This window comes from Sarcophilus harrisii, chromosome 3, assembly GCF_902635505.1.
Source record: "Sarcophilus harrisii chromosome 3, mSarHar1.11, whole genome shotgun sequence".
In the NCBI taxonomy this organism is placed as follows: domain Eukaryota; kingdom Metazoa; phylum Chordata; class Mammalia; order Dasyuromorphia; family Dasyuridae; genus Sarcophilus; species Sarcophilus harrisii.
In genome coordinates this window covers 593,942,335-593,963,691 of record NC_045428.1, presented here as the reverse complement: position 1 = coordinate 593,963,691, position 21,357 = coordinate 593,942,335, and the positions used below count along the sequence as shown (strand labels likewise).

The 21,357-nt window shown below is 41.7% G+C and overlaps 1 protein-coding gene across 1 annotated transcript; it reads left to right on the top strand.

The window, feature by feature from the left end:
• The first annotated feature begins 6,410 nt into the window (after positions 1-6,410).
• On the top strand, positions 6,411-20,437 carry LOC100930875 (carcinoembryonic antigen-related cell adhesion molecule 3). Its single transcript, XM_031963239.1, has 7 exons — positions 6,411-6,707; positions 7,330-7,686; positions 11,194-11,302; positions 12,335-12,399; positions 14,951-14,994; positions 17,806-17,856; positions 18,525-20,437. The coding sequence occupies exons 1-7, from the start codon at positions 6,644-6,646 to the stop codon at positions 18,618-18,620; spliced, it is 786 nt and encodes a 261-aa protein (XP_031819099.1). The 5' UTR covers positions 6,411-6,643; the 3' UTR covers positions 18,621-20,437.
• Positions 20,438-21,357: the final 920 nt, after the last annotated feature.

Sequence of the window (21,357 nt, the reverse complement as noted above, 5' to 3'; positions counted from 1 at the left end):
ATGTGACCCAAGTTCCTTAACCTGCTTTTGCCTCAGTCTTTTCATCTATAAAAGGGGAATAATAATAATACCCGGGTGGTTGTGAGAATCAAATGAGGTAACATGAAAAATGATTTGCAAACTTTAAAATGCCATGTAAATGTTAGTTATTAGTAGTACCTTTAGGAAGACCCACAGAATGAGAAGTCATTCAGTTTCTCCCTGAGCAAAAGGTTTAATGAGTGACATTTCTAAACTAAGGTCCCAGTCACCAGACTTACCAAAACTGTTAGAACATACCCAGTAGGGGCTCAAACTGATGACAGACAAATGAGACATCCCAAGCCCCTCAAGTATCAGAGAACTTTGAGAGGAAGACATAGCAAACGTGATCCAGAGAAGGTAGAGCCAGAGCAAGCCATGTTACAATATTATGGTGTTAGAATTCTTTGCTCTTTATGGTAGAATAGCATGTTGTAATACATCATTCTATACATGCATGTTATGTTTCTGTATATTTATCTGGTCGGTGTAAACCAAGATTCATCCGATGATTTGTGTTATGTGTGGTGCACACACCAGTGTTGGCTGCATGTGATTTTACTTTGAATGTTATGGATGTGTGTGTGTGCTCTTGTGTATATACCATGTACGTGATGCTTTGCAGTTGGATTGGTTGCTTGTGGCTATAGACTAAATTATGATGTTCATGACATATATTCAGTGATGCTCATGCATAATCATGCATTTGCAGGAGACCAAAAATATTTTACTGGGAGGAGATAGAAAGCATTCTGTTTTGTAATCTGGGTACTATTCCAAACTCCTTACTCTACTTCAAGCCACATCTCTGATCAGTTATCATGTCTTTTTCTACCTTCACAGCATCTTTGATATCATCCTCTTCTCTCTATTCATGTTGTTCCCACCTGAGATCAGCCCTTCATCATTTCTCACCTATCTTATTATAACAGCTTCCTAATTACCCTCTCTGTCTCAAGTTTCTCTCCATTCCAGTCCAACCTACCAACTATTGCCAAAAACTTTTCTCAAGCATAGATCTTAGCATGTGATACCCTTCCCAAACTGCCCTCCATTCAACCAACTCCAATAGTTTCCTATTGCTTCCAGAATAAGATATAAAGAGTTCTCTGCCTAGTTTTTTTAAATAGCTTTTTATCGACAAAACATATGCATGGTAATTTTTCAACATTGATCATTGCAAAAACTTCTGTTCCAATTTTTTGCCTCTTTCCTTCTACCCTCTCTCCTAGATGGCAGGTAGTCCCATACATGTTAAATATGTTAAAACATATGTTAAATCCAATATATGTATACATATTTGTACAGTTGTCTTCCTACACAAGAAAAATCAGATTTAGAAAGAAGATAAAAGTAACTTGGGAAGAAAAACAAAAATGCAAGCAAACAATAACAGAAAGAGTGTAAATTCTCTGCCTAGTTTTTAAAGCTCTATAAAACTTCTTTTCCCTCTTACTTCCTTTTCTCCTCTTGTATACAACCAGATGGAGAAATGATGGATTTGAAGTCAAGAAAAGCCAAGGTCCTATCTTTCTGTAAATCACTTCTCTCAGTCTCACTTTCCCCACTGGTAAAATGAAGATAATAGGACCTACCTCTTATAAAGTGCTTTGCAAACTTTAAAGTGCTATACAAATATTAGTTTTTATTATAGCTCTGAAGTCTAGCCAACCAGCCCTCTCTCCAACCACCCATAAGGCACTCCATCTCCTGCCTCCATGAATTTGCACTGGCCATTCCCCATGCCTGGGAGATACCTTTTTGTCTCTGTTTCATAGAAATCCTCTCTCCTTTTATGATGCAGTCCAGACACTATATTCTGCTAGTCCTCCTACATCTGCTAGTGTTCTCCCTTCTCAGCTACTTTGTATACACATCTACCCTTATATATGTATACAAAATCATTCAATATAAATCATCTATGTACACATTATCAACTTTAGATTTATACTATGTATGTTTTATATATACTTGTTATCCCCTTCTCCATTTAGAATCTCAGGTCCTTGAGGCTGAAATTGTTTTCTTTTTTACTTTTGTATCCCCATTATCTAGGCACTAGTGCCTGGTACACAATAGACATTTTAAGACTTATTGTCTGATTGATTTCCTGAGTGGTGGAGCTAAATAACTAACTTACTAGAGAGGGGAGATGACAAATTAGGAGAGAAATGCATCAATAATAGAAGGGTGTCAAGACAAGAAGGTAAGTAATGGTGGTGATAATATTCTCTTTGCAAAGATGTCCCTACGAAACCACTCAGCCTATTCACTGATTGGCTAGCAGTGAGCTGAGGATTTTTCCAGGTCTTTACCTGGAGGTCTTTACCAGAGACAAAACAGCTAGAATTGAATTTATGTCTCAGTGGAGCTCATTTAGCTGGAGGACCCCATTCCCAATGCTAACATGCTTAGATTCTGAGGTCTCCTAGAGTTTCAGTCTTGTCACTTGATTCTTGCTCCCACTGGAAGTGCAAGTCAAATAGGCTGTGGGAACCAGGCTGTTACAGTCCTTTACTAGCTCAAGGGTAGACTCAAACGATCTTTTCTAAGGATTCATGGGCTTACATGTGTCTAGGGGATTTCCCCTTGGCTAAGAAGAGAAGCAAGCTCAAAATGTTTGACTACTATCCCTTGATGTTGAATGTTGTTCATTAGCTCATGAGCCTTATGGGAATTTTTTAAATTAAAGCTTTTTATTTACAAAATATATGCATGGATAATTTTTCAACAATGACCCTTGCAAAACCTTCTGTTCCAAATTATCCCCTCCTTCCCCCCACCCCCTCCCCAAGATGGCAGATAGTCCTATGCATGTTAAATATGTTCAAATATATGTTAAATCCAATATATGTATACATAGTTATACAGTTATCTTGCTGCACAAGAAAAATCGGATCAAGAAGGGGAAAAAACTGGGAAAGAAAACAAAATGCAAGTAAACAACAACAGAAAGAGTAAGAATGCTATATTGTGGTCCACACTCAGCTCCCACAGTCCTCTCTGTGGGTGAAGATAACTCTCTTTGTCACTGCACAAGTGGAACTGGTTTGAATCCTTTCATTGTTGAAGAGGGCCATGTCCATCAGAACTGATCATCACATAGTCTTGTTGTGGTATATAATGATTTCCTGATTCTGCTCATTTCACTCAGCATCAATTCATGTAAGTCTCTCCAGGCCTTTCTGAAATCATCCTACTAGTCATTTCTTACAGGACTATAATATAATATAATATAATATAATATAATATAATATAATATATTCAGTCATTCTCCACCTGATGGGCATCCATCCAGTTTCCAGTTTCTTGCCACTACAAAAAGGACTGCCACAAATATTTTTGTACATGTGGGTCCCTTTCCCTCCTTTAAGATCTCTTTGGGACTAATACAGTCAAGATTATATGGGAAGCAATAAATTGGGAAAACATTTTTACAGTTAAAGGTTCTGATAAAGGCCTCATTTCCAAAATAAATAGAGAATTGGCTCTAATTTATAAGAAATCAAGCCATTCTCCAATTGATAAATAGTTAAAGGATATGAACAGACAATTCTCAGAAGATGAAATTGAAACTATTTCTAGCCATATGAAAAGATGCTCCAAGTCATTTTTAATCAGAGAAATGCAAATTAAGACAACTCTGAGATACAACTACCCACCTGTCAGACTGGCTAGAATGACAGGGAAAGATATTGCGGAATGTTAGAGGGGATATGGGAAAACTGGGACATTGATACATTGTTGGTGGAATTGTGAATACATCCAGCCATTCTGGAGAATGAACTATGCTCAAAAAGTTAGCAAACTGTGCATACCCTTTCACCCAGCAGTATTACTACTGGGCTTATTCCCCAAAGAGATACTAAAGAAGGGAAAGGGACCTGTATGTGCACGAATGTTTGTGGCAGCCCTCTTTGTAGTGGCTAGAAACTGGAAATTGAGTGGATGCCCATCAACTGGAGAATGGCTGAATAAATTGTGGTATATGAATATTATGGAATATTATTGTTCTGTAAGAAATGACCAGCAGGAGGATTTCAGAGAGGCCTGGAGGGACGTACATGAACTGATGCTGAGTAAAATGAGCAGGACCAGGAGGAGATCATTATATACTTCAACAACAATACTATATATTGATCAATTCTGATGGATATGGCCCTCTCCAGCAATGAGATGAACTAAATCAGTTCCAATAGAGCAGTAATGAATTGAACCAGCTACACCCAGAGAAAGAACTCTGGGAGATGACTATGAACCACTACATAGAATTCCCAATCTCTCTATTTCTGTCTGCCTGAATTTTTGATTTCCTTCACAGGCTAATAGTACACTATTTCAAAGTCCGACTCTTTTTGTACAGCAAAATAACTGTAAGGACACGTATACTCACGTTGTATTTAATTTACACTTTAACATATTTAACATGTATTGGTCTACCTGCCATCTTGGAGAGGAGGTGGGAGGAAGGAGGGGAAAAATTGGAACAAAAGGTTTTGCAATTGTCAATGATGAAAAATTACCCATGCATAAATCTTGTAAATAAAAAGCTATTTAAAAAAAAAAAAGTCAATGGTACCTTAAAAGGAAATGGAAAAGCCAAAAAACAAAAATCTCTTTGGGCTATAAGCCCAGGAGAAACACTGCTGGATCAAAGGATATGCACAGTTTGATAACCTTTTGAGCATAGTTCCAAGTTGCTCTCCAGAATGGTTGGATCCATTCACAGTTCCACCAACAATGTATCAGTGTGCCAGTTTTCCTATATCGTCTCCAACATTATGCTAATTTTAAAAATTTTACAGCATTGAATCGTGTCTACTTAAAAAAAAAGAAACCAACCTGTATTAAGTGAAACAAAGGTGGGGTCTGCAATTCATCCTGTATTCTCTGAGATCCCAAAATACAAAATTCACAATTATTTATAGATCTTTTGATTCATGTACAATGCAACAAAGTCCTCTGGAAACTGATGGATATGTGGCACAAGATTACATTTTGCAGATCTTCATATTCTGACTTTACGATGTCCTAACTTTCCACGGTGTTTAATTTAGCCCTTTATAGGGCTCTCTTTCTTCATCATTTTAATATAAAGATTAATATATAAGGATGATTATTATGGTCACACACTTAAGATCCACACTTTATAAGGATTTGATGACATTGCTTAAGTTAACTAACAGGTATTCACCTGGGATTATATCTTTGCTTCAATTCCCTTGGTTTTTAACCAGAACTATATATTTTTTTTCCTATCAAAATGATTGTAACTGGCAAATGATAGCAAAGCAAGGTGTAGCACTCAATGCATTGATTATTGATCTTTCCCTTTACACTACCTGATTCCATTCAGAGTAGATGCCATTAAAACAAGAACATATGAAACAGAAGTGTTTGCAAGGGTCAGTGTTGAAAATTTACCCATGCATATGTTCCGTATATAAAAGGCTATAATAAAAAAATAAAATTAAAAAAATAAGAACATATCACCAAAAAGATAATGGGGTTTCCCTGTGTCATAAAACAAGAGCATATCACCAGAAAAATAATAGGGTTTCCCTGTGCTTGAGCTAAGGCACAGGCTAAATTTGAATTGAGTAGATCAATAAATAACACACTCTTTGATAATAAGTCTGCTGTTTCCATGGAGAGTAATGTAGAGGACAGATAGGCAGTTGAAGACTCCCTGGAGACCATGGACAATATTGCACTCAGTTTCTCTGTTTAGTGGGGTGTGAACAGGTTTCCAAGGAGCTGGTTAAATCTTAAAGCACTATATAAATACTATTATTGTTATGTTTTGCACTCACTTCCAAATTTAGGATGGATCCCAAGGATGAAACTTATAGGTCAAGCATCCAGAGAAGCCCAAAGGCTTATGGGCATCCCTGTCTATTCTTTTTCCCTGGTGTTTTTCTTCGGGGGCCTTCCCTTTTCACCAGAGCAACCCCTCTTACACTCTAGGAAGGAGAATATACAACATCCCCCCCCCCATTATACATAAAGGCAGCCCTGTGTGGCACTCCGTAATATTCAGACAGTAATTTTAACCCATTTCTCCACCCTACTGGAATCTCAGCCAGACGTCACAGCCAAGTGCCTAAGGGAATGCCACGGTACCAAACATAGCCTGAGAGAGAGAAGGGAGGATCAACAGGCGGTTCCCCTCAGGCTCTGGGCTCCGTCAAGGCTTCAGCCCTTCCCTGTTCTAGAAGGGAAAGAAGTGACTGGAATAGGATTGGGGCAACAGGTATGACCAAAAGTGAGCCCCTGGGGGTAGCAAAACCCCTTCTTCATGCATAGTGGGTAGGATCGGAGCAGAAGAGGACTTCACTGGGGGTAACAGGAAGCCACAGCTACTGGCAGGGGAAGAGAAAGTCAGAGACCTAGTCCCTGCCCTATGCGACCCATGTGATCCCTGCAGAGCAGAGAGCTTCAGCCCCAAAGAGAGAGCAGGCTGAGTCTCTAGGGAAAGAGAGGGAGATAGGCAAAACAAGCAAGAGCAGATAAAGCCTGGAAACCATCAAGGCGTCCTCGGGATCTGTTCTGGGGCTCAGAACTGGGAGGCAGATTCCTGGGAGTGACAAGGGTAATTACCCAGAAGGAGTGACACAGACCTATGGATCATCACTCACAAGCTCCCCACAGGAGAAACAGCCCCTGTAAAGGACTCCTGCTCACAGGTGAGAGACCAGCTCTATGGGGATGGGGGATGGAGATAAGGGAGAGACAGACAGAGGTTGGGAGCCTCTGGCCACACAATCAGCCCAAGCCCCAGACCCTTTGGGGGTCTGTCCCAGAAACATCTCTCCATGAGCCAAAGGCAGAGGCCGAAGTAGCAGGGGGGGCCATGCCCTGAAATGAGGCCTAGGGCATTTACAGAGGCAAGGGAATACATGGAGAGTCTCAGGACATAGGGATTCAAATTCCAGCTCTGGTATATATATGCACAGGGTATTGATTTAGGAGCCAGAAGCTCTGGGTTCAAATGCTGCTGTTATTTGCTGTGGGACATTGGCCAGATCAGCTGATATCTCTGGATCTCAGTTTCCTAATCTGTAAAATGAAAATATTGGACTCTCTGTTATCTCTAGGGGCCAATCAGCTCCAGTTCCTGTGATTTATGAGTCCATTTGGCCGCACTCCTTGCAACGTTGTCTCTAATATTCTGTCTGTCACTTTCTGAATCACATCCCAATATGGCCAATGTGAAAGTTATTGTCACTTAGGTAAAACTTGGGGGTGGCTCACTTTGGGGAGGCTAGGAGGACCTTGCTGACCTCTGCCTCCTTCCTCTCCTCTCAGCCTCCATCTTCAGCTGCTGGATCCAGCCGACACCTGCTCCAGATGCTCCCATCAGTATTGTGACAACGCCACCCTATGGGGTGGTGGGCAGCAACGTCACCTTGTCCATCCAAGGCTTCTCAGGGAAAGTTTACAGATACAACTGGTACCGAAAATCAACAGATTTCTCCAACCAAATCCTTACGTACTACACCCAGACCTCCAAAAAGTCACCGGAAAACATCCGGGAAATAATATTTGACAATGGCTCTCTGCTCATCCCCAACCTTACTCTCAACGACAACGATGACTACATCGTCCAAGTTGTTGACCCAGAATATAAAGTCATAACAGTTCACACACATTTGGAGGTGTATGGTAAGTGCGGTCCTTCCGAGGCTACCACGGCTCTGGAATAGTCACACTCTATCTGGGACAAGAGACATCTTCAGGAACAAGGAAAAGCCAGGATCGAGGGAGAGGGTTTTCAGGGGTGGAGAACCCAAGATCGAGGTGTACCTGGGAAATGAGTCACAGGGGCCAGATAGTGTGGGGTGTCCCTTGGATAAGTTTCTGGAAGTATGAAGCAGACCTAAGGATTCTACTTTGGGACAGTGAGAAGTGACTCAGGAGCTGTCCCCCCACATGCCATCCAAAGTGAAATAAACTTCGACACTAACAAGTCGCTTCTGTTTTAGGGAGATAGGAGCCACCCAAACTGAACACAGGCTTCCCTGACCTTCTTGGTCCTCAGAGAAAACTTGGGACAGGCAGTCTGGGGATGCTTGAGTCCTGGCTGGATTATAGAGTCCAACAGAATCACTAAGTTAGAGGTAGGAGGGACCTTAGAGATAATAATAACTAACATTCATAGAGTGCCTAGGTTGTACCAGGTACTATATGCCATGTACTCTATAATTATTATTTCATTTGAACACTGGAAGGTAGGTACTGGTATGATCCCCTTTTTACAGATAAGGAAACTGAGGCAAGCAAGTGAAATGACTTGTAAAGGGTCACATAGCTAATAAGTGTCTAAGTCTAGATTTGAAATCAGGTCTTCTTGATCTCAGGCCCAGTGCTTTATCTACTTGAGTCACCCAGATAATTCTACAGAAGGGGAAACTGAGGCCCAGGGAGGGTGAGGAAATTGCCCTGAGGGATATAGGCAGTAAGTGACATAGCCAAGGGGCAGTCAGTACTTGGGAAGTAATCAATTGTCTTCCTCTTCCCAGCTCGCCTTGTCCAGGATGGGTCACTGAACTGACCCCTCCCATTCTGTTAGATCTGGGGCTCTATAAGTTGCCCTTTGTGGGCTATGTCATAGACCACAGAGAAGAAAAGTATTTCTTGGGGGATTCTCTCTTGCCATCCTAGCTTAGTGGGGTTTTGTCCCCCAGGGCTGCCTGGAACCTGGGATCAGCCAGATCCAGCCTCATCCCCAGTTTGTGGGGGAAGAGCCAGATCTCAGGACAAGGAGGGATGAAGACGTAGGTGTTTGGGGTGAGGAGGCGAGTTTGGGACCAGAGTTATGGATCGGGCTGACTCCAACTTTCAGGAAAGAAAACAGCCAGGAAGAGCCCAGGCTTATAAAAGAGGGGAGCAGCTGAGTCTCAGCGAGAGGAAGCAACAAATTTATAGCTTATTAAGTTATGCGGTTCCAGAGAAACTTATCTGGGCCTCAAATAAGAACCACAACAATGAACTCCATCTGTCAGGGAGTGGTGAGCTCCCCATTCCTGGAGATATTCAAGAAAATGCTAGCTGGTGATTTGTCAGGGAAAATGAAGAAGGGGAAAAAAAGAAAATGAAGAAGGGGTTACTATTGATGGGATTCAGACTAGATAATTTCTCAGACCCAGAGCCATGGAAACTTAGAAGCAGAAGATCCCACAGAAGCCACCTAAAGATAAGCTTACCGAGATTCTGAAATCTGCAATGTAGGGAGAAGGATTCCCCCAGTAGCTACAGGTGTCCCAACACTTGCTTCCTCATTTTGAGAAGCAGCTGTCGCCACAATTAACTGACTAGAAAGGTTCCAGAGCAAGCCCCAGCTAGGACATGGCATTGCGGGGTGTTCTAGGTTATCATTTACAAGCCCTGACTGGGCACCTCTTGAGCACTTGGCACAGTATGCAACATTGTAAGGAAGAACAGGAAAAAGGGGAGGGAAAGAAGCTTAGACTCCAGATTCCTTCCTGAGGCCCAGGAAAAGGGAGGACAATGAGAAAGCCCAAAAGAGAAGCTGAATTTGAGAAATAGCAATGGGGTTCTCATCAATCAATAAGCATTTGTTGAGTACCTACTGTGTGCCAGGCACCGTGCTAACCACTAGGGATACAAAAAGAGGCAAAAAATTGTCCCTGCCCTAAAAGAACTTACAGTTCTCCTATAATATAGGAGAGATGACATGCAAACAAATATGTACAGACAGCTCTAGTCAATAAATTGTAGATAATTAGCAGAGAAAAGACCAGAAGCAGCCAAATGACTGGGACCATTGCCAAGAAAAAGAGGAATGAGCTCACCCGGGTTCAAAGCCTAACTTCTTGCTAGATTAGCCTATATAATGTAGTGGGAAAGTTCCAGATCTGGAGCCAAATCCCAGCTTTAACATGCAACAAGCTAATGACATCATCCCCCTGCCCTTCACTTCACCCTCGGTAACGTGGGCTATTAGACCTGTCATTCTTCCTTTCACAGGATTGTTAGGAGAAAAGCTCTAGGAAGTCCAAGGGTCTCAGCTGATGAGTGGTTTCTGTTCCTCCAATAGCACCTTCAATTCAATTCAATGGGGGAGGGTTGGAGAGCCAAGAAAGACTTCCTAAAAGAGGTGTCCAGCAGAGTTCAGGCCTTTCAAGAAAGTGGAGGAAAGAGAGAGAACTATTTTAGGCATGGAAATGGATTAATCAGATTAAGCAAAACATAGAGACAAATTATATGATAATGAAATTGTAGAACAATTGAACCGATGGAACATGGAAAGGATCAGACGGATTGGTAGAAGTCAAATTGTGAAGGACCTTAAATGCCAAATTCTGGAGTTTTGTCATTTACTCTGTAGACATGGGAGCCATTGAAGGATTTGGAGACAGAGAAGTCAACTGGTCCCATAAAGGATTTGGGAAGATTATTTAGGAGATGATAGGAAGAAGGAATTGGAGAGAACCAAGAGCCAGAAGCAGGAAATCCTGCTCCTGAAGAAGAGATGAAGACCTATGGTAGAAGCAGAGAAAAGGCAACAGAATCCACACAAGTACTGATGAGACTAGCGGTAACATCCTAGACACTGATTGAATGTGGGAGTGGAGGGACAGGTCAGATACACTCAGAGAAAATTCTATTTCAAGAATTAGGGATAAAAAAAATAGAAGAGGAGGATAAGGAGAGAGACCAATTTGGGGGAAGCCAATGAGTTAGCATCAGGCATGTTTCATCTGATGTGCTGCCCAACACTCGGGTATCCCTGAATGGTCTCTAGATACTAACGATAAAACTCTACCAAGTGAGTCAGTATGTAAGGTGTGTGGATCAAATCTGCTTTGCAGAGGAAGTTTTTTTTTTTTTTTTTTGGGGGGGTGCTCTCCCAATTTCCCACACCCACACCTAAGAAAAGGTTTGAAGGCTCCTTTGTTCTTCTTTCTCAGTTGGAGAAGTAGATAGATCACTGGTCCTGGAGTCAAGTAGACCTGATGCTTACTAGCTATATGAGCCTGGACAAGTCACTTAAGCTTTCTGCCTCAGTTTCTTCACTTGTAAGGGTGATGGCATACCAGGGTTGCTATGATTAAATTTGCTCTTTGCAAAAGTATTTAGCACAATGTTTAATGCATAGTAGGTACTTAACAAATGTTTATTTACTTTCCCCACCCCTCTTCTCAGCAGCTTTTCGTTCCAGAGGAATTATTGAAGCTGGCATCTTTGTTGGAGTTGTGACTGAGGTGGCTCTGGTTGTAACTGCTGTCTATATCCTGTGCTTCAGGAAGGCTGGACGGTAAGATAAAATTTCCTCAGTTTCCCCTCTTTCCAAAATCTCCTCAAATTGGAGGAGATTACCCAGGACTAGCCCTCACCCAGGCTAGAAGTACTACCTCCACTCATGGCCTAATATGGAGAGCTTCAACTGATTCCTATTCCAACCTGGGTCAATCTACACTTCCTTAAGCAGCCTGCAGGCACTTATTCCCCAAGGGTTTTCCATATTGGTGCTGGACAGTGCTAAAAACCAACACAAAAAAAAGAGACAACAACAACAACAACAACAACAAAAAAAAAATTTCAGCCTCCCTAGTAAAAATTGGAGCCTACACCAGCACTTCCAGACCAATATAGCAGCTTCTATGTCCTGGCTTCATTTCTTTCCCAAAATTTTTGCTTCTCCCCTCTTCTATGTCTCTTTCTCCTCCTCTCTAGATTTTTCATTTCCCCTTTCCTCTTCCACACTTGAGCACCTTTTAAAAAGTCTCTAAATTCCTCAAAGGAGGGGACAGGAAAAGGAGACTCCACTATTTTCCCAGCTCCACCCTTTCCCTCAAAACAAAGGAATCAAGATTCACTAACATAGCAATGAGGCATGGGGGTGGAAAGAATGGTGTAAGTGACTGCAGGGGAAGGAAGGAAGGAAGGAAGGAAGGAAGGTAGGAAGGTAGGAAGGTAGGAAAGTAGGAAAAGGGAGAAAGGGAGAGAAGGAGGGAGGAAGGAAGGAAGGAAGGGGAAGGGAGGGAAAGCTAGGGAGGGAGGGAGGGAGGGAGGAAGGAAGGAAGGAAGGAAGGAAGGAGGAAATAATGAGTTTTAGCGTGACCTGTGGAGGCTCAGGGGCCATTGGGACCTTAATCCAAGAAGATATGGCCAGCAGATTGTTGAAGGCACAAATCAGAGTCTCAAGGAATGGCTGCTAACATCCTCTCCCCATAACTATTGGACCCTCCCAATGCCAGGTATCGAGGGACCTCCCTTTTACTTACCCCCAAACCAGGGGACTCCAGGGAAAATGACTAGTTATGACTCTCCTATCTTGCTGTTTCAGGGCCTCTCAAGACATGCTAGGAGATCTAAATCGAGGAGGGAAGATTTGTTCAGTCCAGAAAGAAGGTAAGTATGGCCCCCAACAGACAGCATAGTACCCCAGAACAAATAAGGAAATGGCACACTGCCACAGTGTGACTTTGGGCAAGTCAGCCTTCCTTAGGACTCAATTAGATCAAATGGAAAATTACATGATTAGACTAAACAATCTCTGAGGGTCTTTAGCATATTTTTTGACTGTAGGTCAACACAAGGAAAACTTACGTTCTCAACCTCACGCCACTAAAAATACCTCTCCCCCAAAACAGTTCTCATTTAGTGACTGTGTGACCTTTGACAAAACACTTCAGTTCTCTGGGCTTCAGTCTCATATGTACAATGAGTGCCTATACTGGCTAGAACAAGCAATATGGGTCAGAAACCCCTTCCAGGGAGCACAGTGAATTTAAGTCTCACACTTCCTGCCACCATCTTGAATCAAAAGAATCTGATTACACTAAATACTCTCATGGCCATGGAGGAGTCTTCCTTGGATCTCATCAACTGGTTTCTCTTTTCTTAGTTAGAATCCTTATAATCCATTCCAGGACTTCCTTACTTTTCTCTAACTTATATCTCTCTCAACAGTAAGATGTCCTCTGGGGAATTAAGTCACTGTTTCCAGGGATCACTCCCCTTTTTCTTGGTCTATATCTCTTCACATTCAACTAAATTCATTCAAAATAAAACATGGCAGAGACTGAGCAAGGGCCACAAATTTTACTTCCTCTGATGTCTCTTCCCAGAGAAGTTCCAGACCCAACTTCACTCTCAGGAAATAGGAGCCTAGCTGCCTATGTGTCATGGATGGTCTTCATCCTTTCCATGGATATCACCATGGCCATGCAAACTTACAAGATATGCATACTCAACAGGATGAAGTATTTTCACCTTCCTGGCTGATAGCACATATTGAACTCTTTGTTGATTAACACTACTACTCATCTCTGGCAATCAATATCCATCTGAGTTCTAACTGCAATATTCCCCTTTTCTTTTTTTTCCTTCCATTTTTTCTTTCTCTTGACAAAAGTTGTTTCTCTAACATTTCAGATCATTTTTTCATCGAACCCTACTTTTTTTCTGAGGACTTCATTGTCTTAACTTTCCATCTGGCAAGTGTTTGCTACCAAGGTTTCAAGGTTCCTTTAGCCTCTTCATTGTAGCAATTTCATTGTTTAAATTCCATCAGAAAATGGCAATGTTCTGTTGATATTGATATTAGGGTTATTTTAATCTATTTCCTGTATTTCAGTATTAACAGTTGATTAAAAAGGTAAGACCAGAGTTGCCTCCATTGCATACCGTGTCTTCCAATTTTTACTTTCTATTTTAACTTGCTTTTGATTTTTATCTCTAACATACTTAAAATCTGGCTGTTCACTGACCACACTGGTAACCAATAATTTCCTTTTCTGCTACCTTATAATCACTTTCCAATTTTGTAATATTTGGTGCTTGTCATATCTAGCACCTCACAATTCTCTTCTTGAAATGTAGGTAAAGTTTCTTTATTTCTTATTCCTGAACCATCTTTCCTTCCTCATCCTGCTTTTGGCATTGAAGTCTGAATTGAAAAAGTGGATATTGATTTAATACTAAGGTTTCATTAAGTTCTTAATAGAATTTCTTTATCTTCACATCTTCTGTAACTAACCAACAAAAATGGTCATTATCTCATTATAGTTTCTTTGGAAATGTTTAATGAACAAAAATCAGAAACAAAATTTTTTGGAACTGTATTGAAAAGCCTCTTCTAATAGACACAGCCATGGAGATCTTAGGATTCCTTCCATGCCATGATGAGACATTCGTTGGAATAGAACTTTATGATCAAATTGACCCACTTCTTGCCCTCAGGGAGTATATATATTTTTTTTTCTATATTTTCTCTTGAATGAGGACTTCGAGCTAAGAGGAGGTGCTCAGGAAGGGGCCATTATGGAATCTCAGACCACAGCCTCTAAAACTAGAGATTTCTAGAACTATGGACATAGGAACCTTGCTGGAGGACCACTCTGGAATCTTATAGATATTGTTATAGCTAGCTATGGGGAAGGGAGGGGAAGAAAGAAGAAAGAAAATTAAGTATTTCCTTTTTTTTACTTTTAGCTTTTTATTTTTCCCTAATTACATGTAAACACTTTTTAACATTTGTTTTTAAATTTTTGAGTTAAAATTCTCTCCCTTCTCTTCTGCCTCCCATCTTAATTGAAAAGACAGATGATTTTGTATGTGTTATACATGAAACAAGCATTTCTCAAGCACCAATGATATGCCGAACACCATACTAAGTATATTACAATTGTATCATTTGGTCTTCAGTCTGGGAGAGAGTGCCATTATTATCCCCATTTTACAGTTGAGGAAATTGAGGCAGAGGAAGGTTAAGGGACTTACTCAGGGTTAGACAGTCAGGAAGTGTCCAAGACTAGATTTGAACATAGATTTTCCTGACCCCAAGTCTAGTCCCCTATTCATTGCGCCACTAGTTAGTGCTGTGTAGTCATTCTTTCATAGCATTCTGGCTAAAACAATATACCAACAAGGTCTTCTGTCTGGTTTTCCCTCCCTCCAGGTGAAGATTGCACCCTGTATGTGAATAACATTCACTTCCCACAGGTAGGAACAGACAGTGTCCTTCAAATACTATATTCAGGGATTTCAGGGGTGGGGACAGCTAAATGGTATAATGGGAAGACTGTGAGGCCTTGAATCAGGAAAACCTGAGTTCAGATATAGCCTCAGACACTTCCTAATTGTGTGACCCTGGCCAAGTCACTGTTCCCTGTTTGTCTCAGCTTCCTTATCTGTAAAATGAGCTGGAGAAAGAAATGGCAAACCATTTCAATATGTTGCCAAGAAAACCCCAAAACAGGAGTTAGTTAGAGTCTGGCCTGAATAAAAATGACCAAACAACAACAACAATCAGGGGGTGGGAAGGGGGTCCTTCGTCCGGAACTGGAAGGCATTTTCAGGCTCTGAAAGCTTGAGTGGGATAATCATTGGAGAATGCTGATGAGCTATAAGGCATCCAATGATCATCAGATAGTTCATGGGACCCAAGTTCATGCCATTTGAATAGACCAATGAAAAGAGTTTGTGACAACCAGCCTGAAGAAGAAAAGACTTTGTTTGGGAGGAATAGATATGGGAACCATCTTTGAGTAACTGAAGGCCTAGAATATGGAAATGGAATTCATCTTAACCCATTTGGTCCCAAAGGTAAGAATATATCATGGCACATAAGTGGTAGTCATAGGGGAAGTTATAGAGAGGGAAATTTAGGCTTCATGTGAAGGATAAGTGGGATGAGATGCTTTGGCAAAACGGGAATTCCCACTCCTCCTTGGAGGTAAGTGATTTCTAAGACCCCATCTGGCCGTGACAATCTGTATTCTAAGCCCTTCCCAATTCTGACATTCTATGTCCTAATAATAGTCTGGTATCTTAAGGTCTCTCTCAGCTCTAAGCTTAATTATCATCTCAATGAAGATCTCCAGGGCCATCACCAGTATCTTGACCTTTGTCTTGCCACTGGATTCTGATGGCTCCAGAGGAGAGAATAAGGCTGACTTCTTTGTGTAGCTCTGCTTTTCTCATGCCCAATTCACACACAAATCAAGACATCACCTTCTTTTTGAAAAAGAAGAATGAACAACAAATTCTCCCTCTCTCTTTCTCTGTCTCTGTTTGTGTGTGTATGTGTGTGCGTGTGTGTGTGTGTGTCTTTGTATGTATGTCTATCTCTCTCTGTTTCTCTCTGCCTCTCTGTCTCTGTCTGTCTGTCTGTCTCTCTGTCTGTGTGTGTGTGTGTGTGTCTTTCTCTGTATGTATGTCTATCTCTCTCTGTTTCTCTCTGCCTCTGTGTCTCTCTCTCTCTCTCTCTCTCTCTCTCTCTCTCTCTCTCTCATTAACCCTACTCTTGAACATCTCAAACTGGATGCCCTGTACGAATCTCTACATAACCAAAACAGACTTCATTATCTTTCCTTCCAAACTCTCTGATTTTCCTAACTTTCTTATTACTTTCAAGGGCTCCACCATCCTCCCAGCTCTCACGTTCTCCGCCCCAATGTCTCTATCATCTCATTCTCAATTATCCAACATAATCAGTGACTAAATTTTGTCATTCCTGCCCCCACAAAATCCCTCCTATGTCTCTCCTCCCCAGCGGGCCAGCTACCACACTCATTCAGATTCTCATCCTCTCTGGCTCGGGTAGTTTACAACAGCCTTCTAATCGGCCTCCTTGCCTTGTCTCTTTTGTGTCTAATCAATCTTCCATACAGAGACCAAAACTGATTGTCCTTGACCACATAACCTCCTACTCAAGCAGTTTTGATGACTCACTATTATCTCAAGTAGCTGCAGGGTGCTGGTGGGAAGAGGCCCCAGAACGTCTTTCTGTAAAAGTTGATGCTAAAGCTGAGCTTAGAAGGGAGTCTTCTAAGATACCAAATTAAAACCAGAGATCAGTTTAAATACTGTTTTTCCTCTAAAACCCTTCACACAGACTCCAAGCGACTTTTTCTGCCCTATTCCATATTTCCCTCTTTCATACAACCGCCAGTTCCCCCACATGACTTTATTACTCTCCATTGGATATTCCATCTCCTGCCTCCAGACCTTTGTACTGACTGCCCCATCCTCCAAATGTACTTCCTCTCCTCACCCTTATTTCCCTTTCAGGCTCAGCTTGAATCGCAACATAACAACTTTGTTGATACCTTCTTCTCCTTAACTTCTCAATATCTAGACTGTAACTTTCTTGAGATCAGCGACTGTTAGTTTTTGTTCTTGTATCCATAATGCCTAGGACCGTGATTGGCACATAGAAAGTGATTCATGAATGCCTATGGCCTGGCCTGACTGAGGGATGGATTTAGTAAGACCCATTCCATCTCTGATAATCTGTGTTCTCATGTTCTAAGTTCTGACATTTCCTGTTTCAAATGCCCTCCCAGCTCTGCTATTGCATATTGTAAAGGCCCTCCCAGATATGACACTCTGCCCTAAGAACCTCCCCAGCTCTCATCTTCTGTATTCTAAGGTCCCTCCCAGCTCTGACATTCCCTGTTCTGAGGTCCCCTGGACTCTGACTTCCCTGGTCTAAGGCCTCTCCCAGCTCTGACCTTCCAGGTACTAAGGCCCTCTCTGGTCTGACCTTCTCCATTCTAAGGCCCCTCCCAATCCTGACATTCTCTGTTCTAAGGTCCCTCCTAGCTCTGACATACCCGGTTCTAAATTCCCTTCCAGCTCTGACTTTCCCTATTCTCCCTACTCTAAATTTTCCCTATTCTAAAGCCCTTCCCAGCTCTGACATTCTCTGTTCTAAGTTCCCTCCCAGCTCTTAAAGTTCCAGGTTCTAATATCCTTTCAACCTCTGATGTCCTTTTTGTCTCTGACCAGGCTATTCTTTCCCATCTACAGATCCAGAACTCCTCTTTCTCCTCTGCTGACACATCTGAGAATATCTATCAGGTACATAGACACGTAAGGGGCTAGACCTCCCCTGGGGACTGAAAGAGAAGAGGGAATGTGGTTAATTATGGGGCCCAAGAACAGGAGCAGGATGGAAGGAAGGAAATTCATGGGAAAAGAACCCCTTTCCATTTCCACCTTCCTCCTTGGAAGGAAAGAAATAAGCAATGATTTAGCACTTACTGTGCCAGGCCCTAAGCAGTAAGGATACAAATATGAGCTGCCCACCCTCCACTTTCTTACTCCCCCTTCCCATCATTCCTGCCCTCAAGAAACTTACACTCGGCTGAAAATAAGGAAGGGAGACAGGCAGGGAGAGAAGGATGAGGGGTGGGAAGGAGTGAAGGAGCCCAATAAGAGAACATGGTTTTTAAGTCCTGAAGGTCAGGAATAGAGTCAGGAGGGGAATGAAGGCAAGTTGTCCTGGGTCCTTTCACAAAATATAGGTTCTAGACAGGATTCATGGATGGGAGAAGAGGGATGGATCTTGTGAAGGGATGGTGAACAGACTTTAAGGATGGGAGGATGATCCAAGGCAAGGAGGCAGTAGTCACTGAGGGAATTTCCTCGGAGATACAGTAGGAAAGGCAGAATTTTGAAGTGCAAAAGGTCCAAAACAGGACTGAGAAGCCTTGGACACCCCTGACACCTCCTCTTTCCATCCTCAGGCTCTGGAAGTCACTGACGCAGATGTTTATGACAAGATCGTGCCCCAGAAGAAGCTTTATTCACAACCTTGGAAAGGGAAAATCACCAAGTCCTAGACAGTAGAGCAAAAAGGAACTTAGAGGTCACTGAGTCCTCATGTTACAAATGAGGAACCCAAGACACCCAGCTAGAAAGTCCAATTTGAATCCAGGTCTTCCTCCGGATCCAGTGCCCTATCTTCTGAACCTTGCTGCCTATCACAGGCCCTAAAGATGCTTTCAGTCTAACCAGTTTTAGTCATTAATGTAGGGTTCACAGGCAGCTTTCAAGGGGGAAAGCTGGGAGACCGGTCATTAGAAGAGTGAAAAGAGTAAGGGCTGATGGGAGAAGCATCTAGATCCCTTTGATGGGATGATGAGAAAGGAAAGGGACCAGGCTTTGTGTGCCTGGACTAGATGTAAGCCATATCATTGTGGCTGAATTTTAGACAAGGGATTCTTGCTCTTCGACCCAACAATATCAACACTTCTATATTTTCCTATCTTCTTTCCTTTCAAATGCCCATGCTCTCTGCTGCAAAAACTCCACTATTAGTCGTCTACATTCAGGAAGTCACAGAAAGCAGTTCCCACATACACCAAAATATTTATTTTAGCTCTTTTCTGTGATCATCAGTAACTGGGAACAAATTAGATCCTCCTAAATTGGACAGAGGATGAATAAATTGTGGAGGGTAAATGGAATGAAATATTACTGTCCCAAAGAAAATGATAAATATGAAGCAGAGAAATATGAGAAGAATTATGCAGATAGGAATACTTAAGGTCCGGGGAGGAGAGAACCATGAACAGTGACTGCATAGTGACCAAGCCTGTCCCTGGAGAAAATATGACAGAATGCATTACCCTCTCTTCTGTGTAAAGGTGGGAAATTATGGGTGCTGAACGTTGCATGTATTCTCAGATTCAATCTGACTCAGTTAGTTTCGTTGAATTGCTTGTTTTTTAACTCCTTCCTATTGTACTTTGTTACAAGCAGTGGCTTGTTGTATGGGAAATGGGGTGGGGGGAGGGTTGGAAATGTCAGTGATGTGAAAACAAAAAACAAAATATATAAATAATTTATTCAACTAAATCTATTATATTTCCTCTGCCACCTCCTCCCCCTGCCACCTGCCCTAAAATGGTACTTCCTACATTCTATCCTATTAGGCACCCAGAACCATCACCCAAATCACTACCAAGAGGATTAATTCCTGGGAAAGCTACCTGGAAGAGGTAGCATCGGAATTATTCCCTAAAGGATGGACACAAATTCCTGATAGTATTGATTGGTAATATTGATTCCTGATAGATTGAATGGTAAAAATTATCTCTACCACCCCCCCCAAAAAAAAAATTAGGACAAATCTGGGTATGATTTCCAAAGATCTGGATAATACTGTGTGATGACACAGGAGCCAGGTCTGGAGCTTCAAAATGAAAAGGAAAATTTCTAAGACATTGAAAAATGTCAGAAAAGGAGGAAAGGAGTAATCATCTGGTCTCTCTTTCTACAAAAGACATGAAAAATAGTCCCAAGCTGTGCCCTAATCTGACCATGTACCCCATAAAAATAAAATTGAGTGAAAAGAGTTCCAGTTTAATAAGAAGGGTTCTGGGTAGAAGCCCAAAGAGAGGCCTTTTAGCTCCAGCTCTAAACTTGCTTCCTGGGAATCCTTTCCAGCATCCTTTTTCACAGTCCCCTTTTCTCCTTCCCCCTACTCATCGAGTCAAGCTCTCCTTCCCCACACAACTGAGTATAGAGTTTGTATTTATTTTGACAACAACATACTTAAAAGTACACATATTGGAATGCAAGCTACTTAAAGGCAGTGGCAATTTTATTTTTCCCTTGGATTCTCCCTCCTCTTCAGTGTATTTGTGGGACACAAATGAACCATTCAATAAAATGTTATTTATTGGTTGGTTGATTTATTGTGAGACCTAGCACAAATCCCTCGCTCTTGATGTCTTGACCTAGAAGAATGGAACTAAATGATCCCTAAAAGTCCTTTACATCTACCAGTTCATGATTCAAGGGACTTGCTTAGCTCATGTGCTCTGTCATGGAACCATGAAAATGGGCTGTTCTGAGAAAGTCAGGGAATTGTCCTCCAGAGAGAGAGAGTGGGGCAGTGATTCTGTAGATTCCCTACTGACATAGAACCTGAGAATATGGGAGATGCCTTAGAACAAAGAATGTCAGGGTTGGAGTGGCCTTAGAACACGAAGTGTCAGAATAGGGAATGTCAGAACCAGGAGGGACTTTAGAACATGAAGTATAGAACTAGGAGAGAACCTTAGAATAGATAACCAGGCCTTGGGCCATTTCTCAGATTTTTCTTTCCTGCTTTCACAGCAGATTGATGGGACATCAGTGTGGAAAGGGACCCTAGAATATTTTAAATGGAGAGCAAAGAATGTTAGAATAGAGTCCCACATATGAGAATATAGAACACACAAGACTTCAGACCTAGAAGAAGCCTTAGAATATAAGAGCACAGAATGTGACAATTGAAAGAGAGAATACACAGTCAATAAATCTTTACTAAGTACCAGGAATTGTGCTATGTGGTGGAGGCCTTAAAGGTCATTTCATCTAGTCCTGTGTTTTAAAGATAAAGTAATAACCAGAAGAAGGGACTTGGCTTCAACATCAAGTAACGAATCAGTGACAGTTGTTACCCTAATACCCATGTCTCTGATTTCACATCCCAGTTTTCAGTCAATATGTATTTAAGTACATACTACGTGCTTACTAGTACTACCACAGTGTTAGGCCTTTACAATTCACTTCCAATTTACCCTATCT